Source organism: Canis lupus, chromosome 17 (genome assembly GCF_011100685.1).
Source record: "Canis lupus familiaris isolate Mischka breed German Shepherd chromosome 17, alternate assembly UU_Cfam_GSD_1.0, whole genome shotgun sequence".
NCBI lineage: Eukaryota > Metazoa > Chordata > Mammalia > Carnivora > Canidae > Canis > Canis lupus.
This window is the reverse complement of record NC_049238.1, coordinates 248007-269564: the sequence shown is the minus strand read 5'-3', so window position 1 is coordinate 269564 and position 21558 is coordinate 248007. Positions and strand designations below refer to the sequence as shown.

The following is a 21558-nucleotide window of genomic DNA, read 5'->3' as shown; positions in this document are numbered from 1 at the left end:
CCGGGCGGGGGGTCCTGGGCCGGGCGGGGGTCGGGGGCCCAGTGGCGGGGCCGGGGCGCGGGGAGGGTCGGGGGGGGCGCGGGGAGGGCGCGCGGGGCGGCGGGTGGCGGGGGCCGGGCGGGGGCGGGGACCTGGGCCGGGCGTGGGGCCCGGGGACCCAGTGGCGGGGCCGGGGCGCGGGGCGAGGGCCGGCGTCCTTGGAGCCCCCGCCCGCCCCGACCCGCGCGGGTCCCCGCAGGCCGCGCCGCCCGCCGCGAGGAGCGCAGGATGCGCGGCCCGGGGCTCCCGCCGCTGGGGCTCCCGCCGCTGGGGCCGCCGCTGGGGCTGCTGCTGGCGCTGCTGCTGGTGCTGGGGGCGGCGCGGCCCGGGGGCACGGAGCCCGGGCAGGCGGCCGCGGGGCGCTCGCTGCTGCGGCTCGTCGTGGAGATCCTGCAGGAGCTCAGGAAGGCGCACGCGGGAGAGGCCAAGCGGCTGCACGGCCCGGGCCTGGGCCGCCGGGAGCTGTCGGAGTCGGACGGCGCGGGGCGCTCCCTCCCCGAGGAGCAGAGGGTCGGTGAGTCCCCCCCGAGGGCGCCCGCGGGGACGGGCCCTGGGACTCGCGCTGCCTGGGGAAACGCGTCTGTCTTAGCAACATAGAACCATGCCGACTGTTTGCAAAAAAAGAAAAAAAAAAAAGAGGCGATTTTTATTTTAAAGAACGAAGAAAATGGGAGGTGGGTGAATGGGGAGGCCTGGCCTAGCGCCGTCCGCACACCGCCGGGCCCCCAAGCGGTTACCTGGGTCCGGCGCTTTGGCACAGAGCTGTCAGCTGTTATTTTGGAAATGGAAATATTTTCAGCAAAGCACTTTCAACTGAGACAGAAACGTTTCGGGGCCGCCCCCCTCGCCCCCCCCCCCCCGCCCGTGGCCGAGCCTTCCCAGAGTGGGTGCCTCCTGGGAAATGTCCAAGGAAAGTAGGAGAGCTTTTAATGCTTTCCTGACACAATTAGGTCAAATGTGATAAGGTCAGTTTTATACAGACTGACACTCAGGAGACGTCTGAGCCGCACAAGTGAGTGAGGTTCACAGGAGACAGGCCCTCCTGAGACGAGGAGTCTTTGTGGCCAGGGAAGGTGCGTGCACACGTAGCCCCAGCAAAGTGAGCATCCAGAACGAGCAAGTGGAAAATGGTTACAGGTGACTGCAAAAAAAAAAAAAAAAAAGAAAAAAGCAAGCACAAAGCCTGGAATCAGAGGAGGTCTGTGGGAGCCCTGCTAGTTCCCAAGTAGAAAGACAACTGTCTTTCGGGAATCTCACTTTAAAACCAGGTAATTGTCTATTTGCATGCATGCACACCAGCCTTCATAACAGGTGGTTGTGAAGGCATTTAATCCGTTTTCTAAATATAGACCTAGAAAAAAAAGCAGTTTTATAACGATTTTTTGTTTGTTTGAAGCATTGGGTTTTCATTCTAAGACTTTGAGAGCTTGTGGGATCTGCCTACCAAGCTGCCCAAAATGCAAATGTCTGTCCACACGCGCACATGCACACACACAGCCCTTCACCCTTACGTGACTTCACGGTCGCTGTCTTCGTGCCAGTGGCAGAGACAAGTAGTACTGAAGCTCTGGGAAGAGCTAATATTCTGTCTGAATAAAAATGTGCTCCCGATGACGAATCTTCACATTATGTCCCATACAACGGTCGCAGGGGCTCCAGCCTGTTGTACTTAGTGCGTTGCCGCGTGGCTAACACAGGGTCTCCAAAGTCTTTCTTTGACATTCCTTCCGATCTCACGGGAAAAAAAAAAAAATGCTTCTAGCAAGCCATGCGAGAATTAACCTCTTTCCCTTCAAACAGAAATTGTTCCTCGAGATCTGAGGATGAAGGACAAGTTTCTAAAGCACCTTACAGGTGAGTGTCCTCATCCCGTTACCTGCGTCCGGGTCCCACATCGTGCGAGCACTCACCATCGGCTTCCTTCGTTGCAGGCCCCCTTTATTTCAGTCCCAAGTGCAGCAAACACTTCCACAGGCTGTACCACAACACCAGGGACTGCACCGTCCCCGCATGTAAGTGCGCCGTCCCCGCGGCCTCCCGCTCGCCCCCCTGGCTCCCGCCTGCCCATACGCACTCCCTCCTAACGATGCAGCGAGGGTCGGGGTGACCAGACCGCAGCAGAAGGCGGCCGCGTTCTGCAGCAGCTAGTGCCAAATGGAAAATTATTTACATTTGCTGGAATTAATCATGTCTTGGAGTGGGCCGAGCTCCTCCATTCACATTCTTGTTCTGTTTATGAATTCTGGCCTGATGTCGTCTATATTTGTATCTGCTCAATATGACAAACAAGCATCAAGAATGAGTTGCTAGGATGACTACCGCACACTGGAATGGTCTGGGGTGGACCGAGTCTGCGGGCCGGGGCCCCCCAGCCTCCCTGGACGCGGCTCCCCCGCTCGGCCTCACCGCCGACCTGGAAACGCACACCTCCCCTCAGTCCAGTCTCAGCACAGCGTTCTGATGGTTTCTCTGTAACAGAATGTATTTTATTTCCCTAAAGCGGCTGCTGTGCTCTTCATAAAATGTGTAGTGCTGGCAGGTGACACGCTAGCTGGAGTGACAGTGGTTAGAGCCCCAAACCCATTTATTTGTGACTTTTATCTCACGGGAGGCCCACAGGAGGGACGCTAGCATCCTGCCAGCTGCCTTCGGGGACCGTCCACACCAGGCTGCCCTGCCCTGATTTTAAAAAAAAAAAAAAAAGAAAAAAATCAGCCACTTTATATGAAGTGCAAGTTTTTCTGCTGAGGCAGCAGAGTTGCCCCCAAATCGACGCCGCTGCCGTGTGTGCGGCTCCTTGTACAGATGTGTGGTGAAGGTGGCCGGGGACACGGAGCTGGGTGCCCACCTGGGGGCCCTCGCCGCGCGGCTCAGCCCTGGGAGGCCGCCGCACACACGTCCCACAGAGCTGATTTTATTTTGCGAGCTCTGCTGTGGCCCACCAGGTCGTCCATGCCCAGTGCACCTGGCACGTAGCTGTTTCCCGCTTCTGTCTGAGAGTTAATCATCATTCCAGGGGCCAGAGCCCCTTCTCATGTTTATTGTTTCAATGTGCACATATATATATATATATATGTATTTTTTTTTAAGATTTTATTTATTTACTCATGAGAGACAGAGAGAGAGGCAGAGACACAGGCAGAGGGAGAAGTGGGCTCCATGCAGGGGGCCTGATGCAGGACTCGATCCCGGGTCTCCATGGCAAACTGCTAGAACCTGGGGCGTCAGCACTGAAAGGTGCCAGCCCCCACCCCCCGCGGTGTGGTCCCCAGGGGGCCGTGCGAGAGCAGGAGTCTGACGTCTCCCCAGACTCCCCGGACCAGGTTAGGGGTGGGGAACACATGGTCGCGTGGACTCCTGCAAACAGCAGCGCTTACCCTGCCCCCCTGCACCTGGGCGTCCGATGGACAGTCTGGGGGAGCCACCTCCCGAAGTAGTGGGGCCACCGGGGGAACGGAGGAACCGTCAGGAATCCAGGTGACTGGCCTCCGGCTCTTGGAGCTCTTTCTCCCCCTTTGCACACAAACTATCACGTCCCCTAAATATTTAGGGGCGCTGTTTGCAGGAGCAGGATTAGCAGCTTGTCTAACGTGCCGGTGAACCCGCCGTCGTCAGTCTGCTCGTTCATTCGGAATTTCAGTCAAGGGCACAGCCTCCTACGTAGGACTCGGAGGCTCTTGAGCAGCAGACCGCAGCAACTCACGCTCTGCGGTAGCTTTCCACAGGACCCGCTGCAGAGGCTACTCGTGGCCACGAGCACCAGGCCTCACTGGGGTTCCCTGAGGTAGCCAGCGTGGAATACTTTAATAGGAAATTGGGTGAGATGGCGAGGAAAGTCCATCCGGACTGAGGAATTACCTGCTGCCTTGCGCCATCCACCCAGGTTTTTTTTTTTTTTTTTTTTTTTAAAGACTGTATTTATTTATTCATGAGAGACAGAGAGAGGCAGAGACCCAGGCCGAGGGAGGAGCAGTCTCCCTGCGGGGACCCCGATGCGGAACTCGATCCCGGGACCCCGGGGTCACGCCCTGAGCCCTGCATGTGCCCCCCAACCAGGTCTTTCTGCTCTGACTCGATTGCTGACCCGTTTCCTTAGACCTTCTCGCAGGGTCCTGTGTGGGGCCAACCTGGGAGGGGGCCTGCGTGCAGCCTCCCCACACGGCCTGCAGTCGCGTGGCGCCGCGGCCCCTGGAGAACCGCGGGTCGGCAGATCATGGGCCCCCGTGCCCGGCCAGGCTCCACAGGGCTCCCGGGGTTCGGGGCACCTGAAGAGGGAGGGCGCAGGCGGCTCCTTGGGGGGCAGCCTGGGGCGGCCGCCGCGCTGAGGCCCCGCTGTTCCACCACAGACTACAAGCGATGCGCCCGGCTCCTGACCCGGCTGGCTGTCAGCCCCGCGTGCGTGGACGGATGAGGTAAGCCGGACACAGTCGGCACACCGCGGCCCGCGGGCCTCTGGACACACTCGGTCTCCGGCTCCCGGGCCTGCTCTGCGGGAGGCTGACACCCCCAGAACCCGCGGGCACCCACGGGAGCGCCCCGTCCCACGCTCGCCCGGTGCCCAGGTGCAGGCCTGCGGCCCGGGGCCACACGTCCGGGAGTCCCCGCGGCCCTGGGGCTGCAAGTCCTGAGCTGGGCTTGAAGGCCACACCTGGGCGGGCGACGGGGGCCAGAGCGGCAGTGGCTCCCACGGGCCCGCCCGCGCTCACCTGGCTCCCTGTGGTCCCGGAGCGCCCACCCCGTCCACGCAACGCGGCCCTGCCCACGCGCACGAGGGCAGGCGCCCAGGCCGCGGGATGACCCTTCCCACGGCCTGGGCGCCCCGCTCCGAGAACGCAGGCTGTTCTCGGCTGTGGGTCTCGCCCACGCGCGACGGAGGGAGAAAGGCCGGGGGCGGGTTGTCGGGGTCGCCGGGGTCGCAAGGCCGTGGCCTGGAGGGAGGACCCGCGCGCACCTGCGGGGGGGGGGGGTGGTGGGCGTGTCCCTATGGCAGGTGGCAGCCTGGCCAGGTGTCCCTGCGCAGAGCCCCTGTGACACAGGCACCTGCGACCCTGGGCTCTGACCCGGGAGGCCACATAATTTGACATTCGATTCTCTTTGAAAATTGCTAAGAGAGCGCAGACTCACAAACCACATGTGTGTTTTTCAGCGGTGAGCAGAACACAGGACCCCGAGCCCACGACCCACGAGAAGTGCCTTGAGGACCAACGGGAACGGAGCCTGCCGCCCGCGTGCACACGTCGCCTCCACAAGAGATTTATTTTTGCAGACAGACTCTCCTTTACCCTGAGTTTTGTGGCTGCTGACCCTGTTGGCAGACAGTCCGTGAGCACATCGGAGGGCGATGCTTGCCGGGCGTGATTTTGGGGGAAGAAGCAGACGCTCCACACTTGAGGCGTAGTGCGCTGGAAAATGACAAAGCTACTTCATTTTCCTGATTAGGTGAAATCTCAAAGAGTATTTCTTTAGAAACATAGAGTCTGAAACTATATTTTCATATAGCATATGGTATGATTTAATATTTTTGTTACTTTTACAATCAAATTCCCAGAGTATTATTTGGAACTGCATGAATAAACAAACAAACAAAAAAAAACCCCACAAAATAACCACCTTGTCATGGTTTAGAGGCAGTGGAGTGTGAGTCTGTGAGTGTATCCGGGCTGACGTCGCTCGTCCCTTGTATGATAAGTGTAAGATAGCATCCGGATGCTGTGCAATATGTAAATGCTGTACATAAAACAAGTAATAAATGTTTGTTATAATGACGTCTCGAAAGCGACTCTTTACTTCCCACGAGCTCACCAGTGAAGGACGCGGACGTCCTTACGCTGCCAGAGCGTCCCGGAATGAAGAGGCATAAACACGGAAAAGGGGAAGGCCATGAATTCTTGGAAAGGACAATTAAATGGGTTTTTATTAAAGGAGCTGCTAGGTTGTAATGGTGGCCTGTCCCAAGGCAGAGCCTGAAACGGTGGCAAATATTTAAACGAGGCCATGTCCGTGTTTCCCCGAGTCCGAGGTCCCGCGAGGCCGGGAAGTAGCACTGCGGAGCAGCCCGGACGCTCAGAGGCCGTGTGCCCGGAACATCCGACCGCGTGTGGCCCAGAGTTCTGCCCGCAGGAGCTGCAGCCCGGATGCGGCTGCGAGGACGGGGGGGACGGGACTCGAGGAGGAGCCTGGGTCCGTCCCTGAGCCACGGGTGCAGACTGCGGGGTACAGGTGACAGGGACAGACTCAGGACCCGAAGGACAGCGTGACGCCACCCTGGGGTCCGCAAGCAACGGCCGCATGAGGAGGAGGGAGCGTGACCCTGAAGTGCGCGCAGTCCTACTTGCAAGGCTGCCTCTCCCACTGCCGTTCTCTTCGGAGCCACCCCCGGGGCCTGGCCTGTGGAGCCGCAAGGCCCCTACATGCCTGAGGAAGACTCGTGGGGAAATGCCCAGGGACACACGGCTGGCGGGGAGGGGGCAAGGCCACCCTGCTCCTGCCCCTGGGCTCCCATCCCGCCCGCCCAGACACCAGGGGCGCCGCTGCTGCTCCTCTACTCTCCCGTCCCACCCCCTGAGCAAGGGTCCACGCGGGCTCTGGATGAAGAGGGACCTGCGCCAGGGGTTCTCCAGGGTTCCAGCCCCAGCTGTGCCCTGGGTGGAGACCGGGAGCCGCGCCCGAGGACACGGCCAGGGACACAGGTGGGGGGCCGGCCGGGACACGTGAGGCTGCAGGGCCCAAACTTCCTGCACAAAGAAGCGGAAGCAACGTACTGGTTTTATCGCTTTATTTCCTAACGTGCACGTACAACACCGCAGGTCGTCTGAAAGGAGGGTGGAAGGCATTATTTTCTGACTCTTCACTTATCAATAAAAAAGCAGGTGGACACATACTTCTTGGTTGCATTCTTATTAATTTCCCCAGTTTATTTTGAAAATCATTTTTCTGCCATATACCCGTATGAATTTTTTTTTTAATGATTTTATTTATTCATGAGAGACTCAGAGAAAGGCGGAGACACAGGCAAAGGGGTAAGCAGGCTTCCTGCAGGGAGCCCGATGCGGGACTCGATCCAGGGACCCCGGGGTCACGCCCTGAGCCGAAGGGAGATGCTCGATCGCTGAGCACCCCCAGGGGCCCCCTGTGTGAATTTTAGTTATCACAAAGTGCACAGAAATGACCTGTTTTGTCTATAGATTAATCACCCATCAAAGGATACTTAATGTATCAATACTTAAGTATTCCAACATGAAAGAACTTTCTGCAAATTTCTAACTCTTTTTCCCACCTAAGCTAACCTGTACTTGACATCTGGGTCCCACAGGCATCCCTCATGCGGTCGGTCGGTGAGAGGAGCCAGCACCGCGTCCTGCTTTCTGGCTGTAATTACATTTCCAGACATGAAGTGGTTTGAAAGGAACCAAGCTGACTCCCTCATGAAATACAGCAGCAGGTGTCAGAGCCTCTGAGGGTGCAGTGCACCCGGTGAGCAGGAGTGAGTGGGGGGGGGGTGAGCAGGGGTGAGCGGGGGTGGGTAGGGATGGGCTGGGGTGAGTGGGGAGTGAGCAGGGGGTAGGCGGGGGTGAAATGGAGTGAGCAGGAGGTGGGCTGGGGTGAGTGGGGGTGAGTAGGGGTGCCGGCAGGGGTAGGTGGGCATGAGCAGGGGTGAGCAGGGGTGCGGGTGGGCAGGTGTGAGCGGGGGTGAGCAGGGGTGAGTGGGGTGAGCAGGGGTGGGGTGGGCAGGAGTAAGCAAGGGTGAACGGGGTGCAGGTGAACGTGAGCAGGGGTGAGTGGAGTGGGCTGGGGTGCGGGGGTAAGCAAGGGTGCGGGTAGGGGTGGGCAGGGGAGGGGGGAGTGAGCTGGGGTAAGCAGGGATGCAGGGGGGTGGGCTGGGGTGGGTGGAGGTGCGGGCGGGGGGTGTCGGGGTTGGCTGGGGTGGGCAGGGATGTGGGTGGCCTACACAGCCAGCGGGGGAGAGCAGGGGTGGGTGGGGGAGAGCGGGGGTGGGTGGGGGTACCTGGGGTGGGCAGGGGTGTGGGCAGCCTGCACAGCCGGTGGGGGAGAATGGGGGGGTGACCCAGGGTGGGCAGGGGTGTGGGTGGGGGTGACCCGGGGTGGGTAGGGGTGTGGGCGGGGGTTACCCGGGGTGGGCAAGGGTTGGGTGGGGGTGACCCAGGGTGGGCAGGGGTGCGGGTGGGGCCCTGGCAGGAGAGGCTGTGCCGAGGGGCAGGCGTCCCCGTGGGAACAGGGCCGTGTGCTCGGCGGCCTGTGGCTGGGGGCGGAGGGAGGGCGGCCTGGCGCGACAACAACACTTGGCACCGCAGACACCGCGTGGAGGAAACCCCTTTATTGCGTGTGGGGCCCCAGGAAGCGCAGGCCCGCGGCGTCAGCGCACCTTCTCCAGGAAGGCCCGGCAGCACCTGGCACACTGCTGGTACACGGCCTCGAAGTCCGACTCGTTGCCCTGGAAGCACAGGCGGGTCACCACGCGGGCCCACGGTCGCCAGCGCGCGCCAGGGGAGCGGCAGGTGTACTTACGTAGTACGGGTCCTCGATGATGAGCTGGTTCTGCGGGTCGTAGCTCCCAAGGAGTTCGATTTTAGCTCTGCAGTTTTTAATCTGATTACTTTTTCTAGTCAAATCTCTGTAAAATTGAAACACGAACTTAGTTTCCTGATCCGTGGCGTCAGGCGGAGCTTCAGGGACTAGCCCCTCAACACCCGGCAAGCCACCTGGCTTAGGAGGAACCAGGCCGGGGGCGGAGCGGCGTGACCCCAGCACCGGGATGAGCCACTGCAGCCTGTGCAACCGGAGTCAGTGACTGCGTCCTGCGGGGACACGCGGCGGGGACGACGACACAGGAAAGCGGTGACCCAGAGGCCGCCGCAGCGGGGAGGCCGTGGAGCCCAGTCCCGGGGTGCCCGCCCCCGCCCCACCTCGGCCCTGCCCCGTCTGTGCCCACCCCCACCACCCCCACTCAGGCCCCACCCCACCGAAGCCCGTCTGCGCCCACCCTCACGCCCCCTCACTCCGCCCACCGTCTGTGCCCATCCCCACCCCACCCCCGTCTGTGCCCACCCCCACCGCCCCCCAGCTGAACAGCAGTCCCACCGCCCCCACTCAGCACCGGTGGTTCGGTGCAGAGGCAGCTCCTCAGCTCTGCATCCTCCCCCACATGGTTAGCAACCTCCACCGAGCACCCAGGATGTCACCCTGTGCCCTGGGACACAGGGGGCCAGGCCTCCAAGCAACACGGCGTGTCCCCACAGCAACCCGGGCACACGCGTGGGCTCCATCTGCTCCCAGACACCCGCACTGAACACCGAGGGAAGGGACCCTGCTCGTGACCGAGCAGCACCCACCGGCCGCCTGCCGACCACCCGGAGAAATGAGTGCAACGTGAGGCGTCCCGCTAAGGGCCTGGCCAGAGCTGGGTGCTCCTGGTGTTCCTGGCTCTCCGCACGCCAGGTAAACCCCAGTCGTGGTGACTGAGGGGCACAGTGCCCTCATCTCAGCACGGGAATGACCTCGTACAGTCTCATGGGTCACCTGACCCCCCACGGCCGTGACACCTGCGTGACATGTCGTGTTCACATCCTGGCACAGCTGCCCGCGTTCTGTGCAGCTCCTCTCCCTGCACACAAAGCTCCTAACTGCCCACACCGTGTCCCCCGGGGTCCGACCCCACGCAGGCCACTGGGCAGTGGCGGGCACTCTGCTGCACAAAGCCCCGGCCACAGCCTGCACACCGACCCGCTCCACCCGTGAAGCAGGGCACGTGCCGCAGCCCTTGCGCCTCCTCCGTAAGATGCAGAGCAAGGGTCCAGGGCTTGGAGTGCAGACGCCACCACGGCGTACCCCAGCCCGTCTGCCTGCTTCTGTGGCTAAGTCCGCTAGGGCGGTAAGTCTCCCTGTCCTCACCTTCCCTTCCCGGGCCACACGCCCCGCATGCCCAGGCTCCGGGCTGTGCCCGCTCAGGAGCTCCCCGTGGCCTGCGGGCGCGCCCCTCCGTACACACACGGGGATACGCTGCTCACAACCACACAGGACAGACTGTCCCACACACTGTGACCATCACTACCTTTAGAACTTTAAGACAATAAAAAAATCACTTTCGACCACAAACAACTGGCCTATTACGGAACTAACAGCTGAACAGAAATATCCTCTAGAAAATGGGATTACCTCAGATTGCTTTCATCCATACACAGTATATAATCAAATGTGGCAAAGTCTTCCTTGGTAACCTAAAATTAAACAAGAAGTCAAAAACAGTGTTTATGTTTGTAACAATGGCCTAGAGGCTCCAAAGCAGCACACACACGAAAATTTGCTATATTTGAATTTCTTACTTAAGTTAAATAATTTAGGGTATTTTAAACTTAAAATAGAGTTAACCTATTTTGTCATATCATATTGCAAAGAAATGTTCTATTATCAAGTTCCCTGGAATAACCCCAACAGCATAACACATAAGCACAAAGTCTGACTTCACCGGTAATTCTCAGTAACGAGTATAATTCACCGAACGTATCAAATGTCATGCTTAACCCCCCTCATCTCTGCCTTCCTTGTCCGTCGTCCCTGGTGACACACGGTGGTGAAGAACAACGGCTGCCCATGCCGCTCCCTCCCGGGCAGGACAGCCCTGCACCCGCGGCCGTGGACACCAGGCCGAGCCAGGTGCAGGGGCGTCGGGAGAGCCGGGGTGGGAGGCAGGTGCTCACGGAACGGCCGCCGAGGACCTGGACGCGTGGCTGTCTCCCCGAGGACACGCCATGTGAACACGACGCAGGAGGCCACTCGGTATTTTTACTGATTCTAACCTGAGAACTTACCAGGTCTCCGACATCGTAACTTAGCAACATAAGCCCACTAAAACGTAAGGGGGAGCATTATTTTATGATTCCTGGCTATTATAAATAAGGAGAGGCCACATAGCGAAGGTGGAAATAATTTCCCACAATGTAAGTTTTCAATAATAATCTCCGTCACTAAGAAATCATTTAAAATATAAGAGCACCAGGAAACTAGGAAGGATGCGGAAACCCTGGGTAACCAGAGTGAGGACGCTGTTCATGACGTCAGCTTCGGGGCATCTGGGGGGCTCAGCGGTTGAGCGGCTGCCTCAGGCTCAGGTCGTGACCCTGGGGCCTGGGTCCCATGTGTCGGGCTCCCTGCTGGGGCGGGGGGAGTCTGCTCCTCCCTCTGCCCCTCACCCTGCCCGTGCATCCACTCTCGCTCGCTCTCTCTCTCGAATATAAAAACAAAGTCTTTATAATAATCAGTGTAGCAAACAAATGATAAATACACTCGTTATTCTGTTAAAAATGTAACTTGTGCTCTTCAAATGTACGTGTGTGAGTTCTTAATGCAGCACGTTCATCAGGTGCCGAGGACGGTATCCTGTTAGCACTCCCGAGGTGCTAGCTTATTCAACATCTATTAGAGCCATGCCATGAGCTATTTCCCCAAAACAGCTTATAAGAAACATCCCAGGATTAACTATTAACAATGTTTTTATGGTTTTAGAATTACTACAATTATGGATTGTAAGACGGTCTTAGAACTGAGAGCATGTGAGAAGCGTATGTGATGTTTAGATCACAGTAAGAGCAGCTATGACCAGGCCCTCCGAGAAGGCCGAGGGAAGGCCCCGCGCCGAACAAGCCACGACTTGCTGAGGCAAGCCAGCTCCGCGCCGGAGAAGAGAGCTCGCCGCCTCGGAGCCGAGCGCGTGTGTGAAGCCGTGAGTGTGCCGCTGGGAGGGCACAGCCTGGGGGGGCCAGAACCCCAGCAGGAGCCCCCACGGGCAACATGTACCTGCACATCGAAGGTTCCTGGCAACTCAGAAGAGGAAACACAACAGCAAACCTTAATTACTCTGTCCAAGTCCACCGGTCGCCTGACACTGAACGGATCCCGTCCTCATGACATCACAGACACGGGGGGATCTGAGGCAGGAACTCTCCAAGACGGGGCCTGCCAGCAACGTCACGGTGGAGAGGAGCGGGGCGCTCCCACTGGCGTGCGCAGAGACCAGGGACATGGCCAGACCCCGCGGTGCCCAGGGCCGCCCCACGCACAGTCAGCAGCGCCCAGGCAGAGACCGTGCTCCGGACGCGGAGAAGCCTGGGCAAGGCGCCGCTGCTGGAGCAGAGAAGCTCCAAAGGCCCACCCGCAACCTCACAGGCTGCAGGGACTGGCTGCGGGGCTGGCACAGCGGACCCAGGGAGCAGGGTCTGGCACACACCAGCCTCCTGTCAAATCATCTGCCCCTGCCTCACCTGCTCAGGGCACCCAGAGGGGAGCAGCTGCTGAAGAGGACGCCGGCCAGGCCACGCCACAGGCCCTCAGAGGGGCTCTGGGCAGGCTGTGCTGGGACGGAGCCCAGGCCAACAGGCCAAGCCTCAGAGCCACGGCCCGCAAGGGAGACGGAAAACGGAGAACTTTCCAGAACTGATGGAAACCGTCAAGGTGCATATTCAGGAAGCACGCTTGGCCTACCATACAGGACTGCTGGAAAAAATCCAAAAGAGAAACCTAAAGGCTGCAGAGAAAGTGAGAGCAATTTCAGGAATGGAGACAACGGAATCGATGAATCCGGCCAAATCCTGAAAGCAGAAACACTAGCGATAATCAACAAACTTAACAATTTTACCTAACTGGTTTTATGAAGCTACAGAACCGTGACGTGTGTGTATGCCTTGCGTGTGTGGCCCCTGGTGTGTATCCCGACATGTGTGACCCTGGGTGTGTATCCCCCTGACAGGTGTGTGACCCCGGGTGTGTATCTCCCTGACAGGTGTGTGACCCTGGGTGTGTATCCCCGACAGGTGTGTGACCCTGGGTGTGTATCTCCCTGACAGGTGTGTGACCCTGGGTGTCTATCTCCCCGACAAGTGTGTGACCCCGGGTGTGTATCCCCTTGACACATATGTGAATCCCCCCTGACATCTATGTGACCCTGGGTGTGTATCCCCGATACCTGTGTGACCCCGGGTGTGTATCCCCGACACCTGTGACCCCAGGTGTGTATCCCCTCGACACGTGTGTGACCCCGGTATATATCCCCAACACCTGTGTGAACCCGGGTGTGTATCCCCGACACCTGTGTGACCCCAGGTATATATCCCCCCGACGTGTGTGACTCCGGGTGTGTATCCCCGACACCTGTGTTACCCTGGGTGTGCATCCCCCCAACACGTGTGTTCATCCCCCCAAGTGTGTGCCCTGGGTGTGAGCCCAACAGGACTGCCCGCAGGCGCTCCCCACATGCAGCACGGTGCTCATACACACCCAGCGGGAAGCGGCGGTGGCCTCTGTCGCCCAGGGTGGAGGAAGCAGCTAGCGGGACCAGAAGCAGGTCCTGGAAGCAGCCGTCACGGGCACAGCGGAGAGTGTCACCAAGGGAGAGCTGACCCAAAGGGCACACACTACAGGATTCCGTGAAGGTACAAAGGCAGAAAGAATCCAGGTGGTGACCTCAGGGTGGAGGCAGCGGTACTCGCCCAAGAACCCGCTGACCGCCCGTCGGGCGTCACACAGAAGAACCAACGTATCAACAAAGGAAACATCTCCACGGACCTGACTGACGTGCAGTCACACACCCAAGCCCAGAACGAAGCACCCTAAAGATATTTTACTTGTTAACCCAGGTTTAAAGTATTAGGAAAACCAAAATTTTAAGAGATACAACAGAACAGTTCTCATACACATTGTGACAACCGCTAAGGAGAAAGCCTGTAAAGATGCTGAAACATAACAAAGATCTGAAATGATACTTTTTTTAAGACCTGTGTATTTAAAATAATTCAATTGTACTCAAATTATATGCCTGTGTATGAAAAAATAATCCAATCTCAAAAATAGAAAACCTGAAAGCCTGACAGCTTGAAATCACAAACTACTGTTCAGAATAAATCCACGTTCTCTAAACCGCTGAAAATAGAACTGGGCAAGGTGTGCAAACCCTGGAGACTGGGGCCGTGATCTCGACTGTGTCCTATTCCGTCCAATGAGAATTCACGTAAGGAAAAGTCAGGCCTCCGGGGAGTTCACTTACATGGGTAGTTAGCCGACAGTCAGCCGACAGCCAGAAATGGGAAGTTCACAGGTTCCAGAGTAAATTTATCTAAGCCAAAATGACGTGTGTATTAGTAGCTGCTGAGACGTCGTTAGCGCAGCAGAAGTGTTTCTATGGCACTTCCATGAACGTTCCGGCTCACACCCATACGTGCCTTTATCACAACAAACAAGCCAATGGTCAAAGCCCGGTTCCCCCACCTTGAGGCCGGGTGACCGGTGATAGGCTGTGTATTTTCTCTCCAGAACTGTTTCTCCCCAATCAAAACACGTTTACCCACTACCCCCCCTTCCCTAACAAGGTAAAGGAGAGGACAAAAAGTGGTATGATCAAAAATAAAAACACAGTGCCGTGCGGCAAAACAGTTGGGAAACCTTCAGCAAAGAGCTGCTTTAAGGTAACAGTGATCGGTCTCCGTCCAGTCTGACGCAAAGGTCTCCTCTAACACTCAGTCTCGGTTCCCACGCTGCCAGCCGCGCTTCTACATACGTAATCCACCTGACAACTGATCTTAAAAGCACCCGGCAGCTTCTCACTTCAAAGGACCCAAAAGCTCCTCACTGGACACGGCCTGTGGTTTCTGAGGCCAGTTCACAGCCCTGCGAGGCCTACAGAGCCTGTACGCCGTATTAGGCTGAATACAAAAGAAGTTACAAGATTTAGCCAGGTTTCTTTTTTAATTTTTTTAAAGACTTATTTATATTAGAAAGTGAGCAAGAGAAGGGGCAGAGGGAGAGAGAGGGTGAGCAGCAGACTCCCGCCGAGCAGGGTGCCCAACGCAGGGCTCACTCCCAGGACCCTGAGATCGTGAGCATCATGACCGGAACCAAAATCAAGACTCAGATGCTGAACCAAGGGAGCCACCCGGAGCCCCAGCCAGATTTTTAAAACCATCTAACAGAGTTCCATAAAATAAGGATATTGATAAAGGAACTCCCCTCGCAGAACAATATCTGAAGCATTCTGCACGAGAAATGATGCAGCCTTAGGGGCAGCCCGGGGCTACAGGAGGCGCCACCGCCTTGGTGCTCTCGGGGTTTCTGAAGGAACTCAGAGCTGCACGGGCACTAACTTGCTTACCAGTTCTAGGCGGCCTCGTACGTAAGTTAAAACGTAAACCTGGGCTCCTCTGCCGTATTTCAAACGTCCAACGGCCCACTGGCTTCCCACGGAACAGAGCGGACACACAGCGCACCTTCCTACCCCAGAATGTCCCGTGCAGCACTCCAAAATCCAGACCCCAGGTCCACTTGCTGGGAGCAGGCTGTGCACCCAGAGTATCAGCGCGACCCTCTAAGACCCTTCACAAGTGAAAATACAGTTTTGAACATGTTACAGAACTTCATTCTACCAAGAGACTTGTAACGTGAGCAGACTCGCCCCCAGGGCTCACACGTTTCAATCACACAGGGACAAATGAAAAAGGAGATTATAACCCAGGTCTCCAGCTCGTAGGCAGGGCTCTCACCAGTATGTGATTATAACATTCTAATCAGCAAATTCCAAGGTGGTGCCTGTCTTCTCAACTGTGGAACCAGCAGTGAAACAGAACGGGCAGCTGGTGGCTATGAAAACGGACCTGGGACAGGCACGCACGAGCACGTCAGTGTGGCTGAGCTCGCCGCTTCTCAAGTTAGGGGCTCCAGTATTAGAAATTAAATGAGATCTCTTCTACCTGTCGTGCTTTATGGGCTGTGTTAATGCCATGATTTCTGAGGCAGCACAGAGCTCTCGGATCTGGTGACCGGCCCACGTTCCAGTCAGAAACAGCGCCACTGTCAATGACCCACTGCAACAGAGAACACACGTGTGCACTTTCAAGTTCCAGTACAGTACCTGCCGGGCAATGTGATTCATGGGGATACCATGCTTCTTCATGCAACTCTGCCCTCGATAATCAGGAGGGTTTCCTATTTCATACGTGGATGTCGCTGCACTGTCTATCCTCCACTGTAGGAGAAAAAAAGAATTTTTTTCGCCATTTCCTGCCCCGAGGCAGCCAGGCTGGCCTCTTTAACATACATAACCGTACTTACGTTATCTGAAAGCTTTTGATCGGTGACGAGTTTTCTGAAAACGGCTTCTGCAATGGGTGACCGACAGATGTTACCTTAAAAAAGGGGAAAAGCAGAGAGGGGGTGTCAGGTTTAATGCTCCGCGGCCACTTCACCAGTGTCAGCAAAGTGAGGTCAGCATGCACACCTGGGGATGCTGGCCCAACCCGCGCTCCATGACCTGACACCAGCTGCCCAAGGACTCCAACAACAAGTAACTAAGACATAAAAAAACCCAAATCATTGTTTTTCGGGGTTGCTATCGGTGACCCGAGGTAACTCATGTAATCGACGAAGCGGGATGCAACACACCTATTTTAAAACGAAGTAAAACAGGGTTAAAAATACGTATTTTTAAGTATATTGCACGTAAGGATGAATACTGTTTCATAAAGTACACGAACGCATCCCACCAACAGTAGCTCAACACAGACTTTCAGGGTGCAATCTGCTGGAGTCTGCCTGCTGAATTAGGATGCTGCCCTGCAGGTCACCCAGAGCTTCCCGCATGGGCTGCGAGTTCCGGGACTCCCCAGGACCACCCTCTCTGCTAGAGGTTCAACAACTCTCTAGAAGAGAAAAAATTAAGAAAATGAAGGCTTGGGATTATAGTTTTATCATAACCAGAAAGATTCGGGCAGCCCCGGTGGCGCAGCGGTTTAGCGCAGCCTGAAGCCTGGGGTGTGATCCTGGAGACCTGGGATCGAGTCCCACATCGGGCTCCCTGCATGGAGCCTGCTTCTCCCTCTGTCTCTGCCTCTCTCTCTCTCTCTCTCTCTCTCTGTGTCTCTCATGAATAAATAAATAAAATTCTTTAAAAAAAAAAAAAAAAGACTTTAAAAAAAAAAAAATAATAACCAGAAAGATTCAAAGCAGAATCAGCCAAAGTTAGAAAGCACGGCGAGATTCTGGAAGTCTCCAACCTGAAGCTTTCTGGTCCTATGACACGTGTGACCCTCTCGTCATCCACATGGGACAAAATACTCAGGGAACTGCCAACCCAGGATGCTCCCCGGGGCTCCAGAGCCAGGGGAGTTCCATCACGCAGGCGTGGATATGGGATTATGCCGAACTGACTGCAGCTGCCCCCAGCCCCAATGTGTGGCTCACCCTCCAGGCATGGACTACGTGAGGACCCCTTGGAACAACAAAACACTGTCATCCTAAGGACTAGGCTAAAAGCATGAACAAGATGATGAGAAAACTCCTCACCAGAAAAAAAGGAAGAGGAGTTGAGCTCTTAGGAAGAGGACTTACTGGGTGGCTGTATCACTAAGAGAACAATCAACGTGTGCTGGTGGGTCTGGTGGGCGCAGCCCTAACTTCCCAGCGGGAAGGGGATGTTCTAAGACACAGGAGCCCCGCACTGTGCCAGGGCCTCTTCCCACAAACGGCTGCAGGCCTAGAGAGCCTGGAACGAAAGGGGAGACTCACTACGGGGCAACACAGAGCACACTGGGCGTCAAGGGAGCTGCGTTAGGCAGACACGGTCACCTCTACTCATCTGAAATCTTCGGGTTTGTGATAGGCGTGGGGCACCGGATCTTCTGAAGTGTGAAACACAACTGATGCCCTGGTAGGTGAGCCCAACACCGACTTTACCACAGTATTCTTCAGTTCGCACTTTAGTCTTAGGCCTTATAATATATTTATAAACCACAGAGGTTGCAGTTTCCACAGCAGTGAAGCTTATCAACCACTCAACCGCAACAGGGAACACGGGAATGAGTCCTCGATGTCCTCTATGAGGTAGTTTGTGTTGCAACGTTTCTCCTTAAGACATTCTGGATTCTTGTTTTGTTTTTAAAATAAGTATTATCATCCCTACTATGTTAATCACTGAAAAGGCTCTGACGACGTAGAATTGCTTTATCTGTCCCCGCACACCCTGGGAATACTTTATCTGCCACTCTATTCACTTTAAGACCACTGTTATTATTTTGAAACTTCAGAATAGATGCTTACAATCTCACATCTAAAGACATAATAAGGGCAGCCCGGGGGGCTCAGCGGTTTAGCGCCTGCCTTCAGCCCAGGATGTGATCCTGGAGTCCTGGGATCGAGTCCCGCATCGGGCTCCCTGCATGGAGCCTGCTTCTCCCTCTGCCTGTGTCTCTGCCTCTCTCTCTCTCTCTCTCTCTCTCTCTCACTGTGTGCCTATCATAAATAAATAAATAAATAATTTTAAAAAAGACATAATAAAAAGACTAGTCTCATCTCTTTACAAATAATTAACTACAAAATAACAGCTCAGATTCCCCACAAGACAAAAACTAGGATTATTTACTGCCTTAAAGTCAAGCCATATTCATCCACACTGACTTTTTTCCCAGATAGTTGTATTTACCGCAAGATGTATGTGTAAATATAGATGGGAAAAAATTACTACTGCAAAAATTAGAAGTCAAGTCATACTACTTACAAAATTAGCGGAATTCTGCTTCTCCATAACTTACTCTCTGGATTTCAAAAGTTGCTATCACTAAATTAAGGCATTATTAAAAATGGAGCTCATAAGTAAAACACAGGGCAGCCCGGGTGGCTCAGCGGTTTAGTGCCACCTCCAGCCCAGGGCCTGACCCTGGAGACCCGGGATCGAGTCCCGCGTCGGGCTCCCTGCATGGAGCCTGCTCCTCCCTCTACTTGTGTCTCTGCCTCTCTGCCCCCACCCCCATAAATAAATAAATAAAATCTTAAAAAAAAAAAAGTAAACCAGGGTGCTTCAGGTTCACCTGTGGAAAGTTCTAAGAACTTAAAATGTCATCTGCAGACTTCTTTAGAAAAAAGCTCAATCTGTGAAGTCTCCTGCTTGCTTTTTTCCAAATTAGGCAGCATATTACATCCTTACCCAACACCTGTACTCCAAGGGCTAAGACGCACAAAAGGAAAAAATGACATTCTCCAAGGGTAGGGACGGTGTCTCCTACTTTGGGCAGCACCCCTCACAATGGGCAGCACAGAGGAAGTATCAATAAGTATCAATCAGTTGTAGGAAAGAGGTCATCTGACCTCACTAATCTATTATCACTTCCAACCACGCTGGAAGCACCGGGGCCTTCAACAGTTGAGCGTATCTCTTAGGCACAAAAACACGAAACCCTCAATAATCTTGCCAAAATAAGGAGTGCGGTTCTTTCCCGCCATCAGCCTTACCAATGGAAAACATCTGACACTCCGGTCTGAAAAGGCCCAAATAAATGCTCTGAAGGAATGTAGTTTTTACATTTCAAAGATACAGCATTCTTAGTGCTCCGTGTCGGGCGATCGTGCGAAAAGGCATTCGTCAACTCCTGGAACCTGCCCAGAATCTGACCCCTCAGCCCCCCACCCGCGATGCACTCGGATCCAGCACACGCTCCTCTGCACCCCTGGCCTCACCCCCGCCCAGTCTAATCTCAAAACAGCAGCTGAACACTTCTCTCTAAATGTCCCAGCTCCGCTCAATGGCTTCATCCTCCAGTGGATTATCTCCTCCAGGGTGAGCCTGAGCCCTCACGTGGCCTCACCAGACAGGTCTCTGTAGACCCTAAAACAGCATCTGAAAACTATGACCCGTGGCTCCCTCCGTGTACAGTCCACAGAACCAGGAATAATTTTTACCTTTTAAATAACTGGAAAAACTCAGAAGTAGAATAAGATCTTGCAGCATGAGAAACTCACATGGAATTCAAACTGCAGCGTCCATAAATAAAGTTATACTGGGACACGGCCAAGCATTATTGTTTATGTATTGTCTAGGTCTGCTTTTGCAAAGCACCAAATATTTACTTTCTGGTTCTTTACATAAGGAGTTCAGCGTCCTGCCCTGGAGCACTCATTTCTTGTAAGGAATAGCTTCCCCGTGCATCCGGAATAGTTTGTTATGTATTTGCGGTGGCATTGAGAAAACAGGCACTGAAACTACCCTGGAGTCTCCAGGTACAGAGGAAGGTGTGGCTGGAAAAGGCTACTGGGTCTCTAGGCCAGGCCAGCGGTTTCCCTCCAGCATGAACAGGACCAGCACTCCTGTTTCAAGGCTGGTCACCCACTTTCTTCTGGGCCCAGGATGCTTTTCCGAAGACCCAGGGCTTGCTTTCTCTGCCTCAAGTCTTTGCCCAAGCGTCACCCTGTAGGTAAGGCCACCCCAACCGTTTTACTTAAGAGTGCATTCCACGCGCACCCCCTTCCCTGCCCTACAGTCCTTGATACAATATCAACTTATTAGATAACCAAGTGCTTGGGTGTGAACCCGAGCTCTGTGGAGGCAGCCACTTTGTCTGCGTTGCTCCGTCTCCCTGGCACTGAGAAGACGGGCTGGTACTACAGCTCGTGCTGACACAGAACACTGCCCGGAAGATCAACACACACGCCACACATCCCCCGAGAACGAGCACCGCGGTGGTAATGTCCGCATAACGGGCGACACTAGGGCCTGCCAGACACCCAACAGGAACCGGCTGCCTTTAATCACCGTGGGTTCCGGACGCCAGCCTCCAACGGAGAGCTTAAAAACCAAGTGATGGCCGCCACCAAGGTGAAACGAGGTGGTCCTTCTGCTTTCCCCTCATCAGCAGACTGAGCAGGTGAGAGGTAGTCCAGCGTGGATAGGACTGAGCGCGTAAGGGGGACCCGGGTCGCGGGGAGGCCAGCAGGTGAGAGGGGACCCCGAGTGGACAGCGGGCAGGTGAGCGGGTAAGTGGGCAGGTGAGTGGGAAGTAGCCTGGGGAGCGGGCAGGTGAGCGGGGACGCGGGCAGGTGAGCGGCAGGTGAAGCGGGGATGAGGCCTGGGGAGCGGGCAGGTGAGCGGGGACGCGGCCTGGGGCGCGGGCAGCAGGTGCGCCGCGCGGATGGGAGCCTGCGGGGTCCGTCGCACCGCCCGCCCCCCCCCGCCGTCCCCGGTCGGACGCAGCAGCACAGCCCGGACCCCCCCGCCCGGGAGAGCCCGCCCGGGGCCGGGGCGCGCCGCCTCACCGAGACACACGAACAGCACAGACTTGGGCACCTGCTCAGCCATCTTCCCGCGCGCACAGCCGGGCGCCCACGGAGCGCGTCGGGACGTTTCCTGCGCGACGCATGCGCACCTCGAGCGCCCCGCCCCGCGCGCCTGCGCAGGACGCCCTCAGCCGCTCCCGGGGGCGAGCGCCTCAGCCTTGCGCCTGCGCAGTACTGAGACGGGGGACCGCAGTCGTCGGGAGGACGGAAGGGGCGCCGCGGGGGCGGGGCGAGGAGCCGGGGGGCGGGGCGAGGAGCCGGGGGCGGGGCGAGGAGCCGGGGGCGGGGCGAGGAGCCGGGGGGCGGGGCGAGGAGCCGGGGGCGGGGCGAGGAGCCGGGGGGCGGGGCGAGGAGTCTGCAGGCGGGCGGGGGCGCCCGGGGCGCGGGCGCGGGGGCCAGTGAGCGACCCCGGGGGGCGGG

At 56.4% G+C, this 21558-nt stretch overlaps 2 protein-coding genes across 3 annotated transcripts; one reads left to right on the top strand and one right to left on the bottom strand.

Moving 5' to 3' along the window:
- The first annotated feature begins 267 nt into the window (after positions 1-267).
- Positions 268-5804, top strand: ALKAL2 (ALK and LTK ligand 2). The gene is made up of 5 exons (XM_038560642.1): positions 268-553; positions 1840-1893; positions 1971-2051; positions 4386-4451; positions 5186-5804. Exons 1-4 carry the CDS (start codon positions 268-270, stop codon positions 4448-4450), a joined length of 486 nt encoding a protein of 161 aa, XP_038416570.1. The 3' UTR covers position 4451; positions 5186-5804.
- Positions 5805-8358: 2554 nt separating this feature from the next.
- Positions 8359-21268, bottom strand: ACP1 (acid phosphatase 1). Of its 2 annotated transcripts, none has more exons than XM_038560652.1 (6): positions 21118-21268; positions 16150-16223; positions 15789-15902; positions 10213-10274; positions 8566-8671; positions 8359-8491 (listed from the first exon to the last, which is right to left on the bottom strand). In XM_038560652.1, the coding sequence occupies exons 1-6, from the start codon at positions 21158-21160 to the stop codon at positions 8414-8416; spliced, it is 477 nt and encodes a 158-aa protein (XP_038416580.1). In that variant the 5' UTR covers positions 21161-21268; the 3' UTR covers positions 8359-8413. The 2 variants fall into 2 exon arrangements, with proteins under 2 accessions (XP_038416580.1, XP_038416579.1); XM_038560651.1 differs by lacking the exon at positions 15789-15902 and adding an exon at positions 15950-16063 and having other exon boundaries at positions 21118-21266.
- Between the last annotated feature and the right edge of the window lie 290 nt (positions 21269-21558).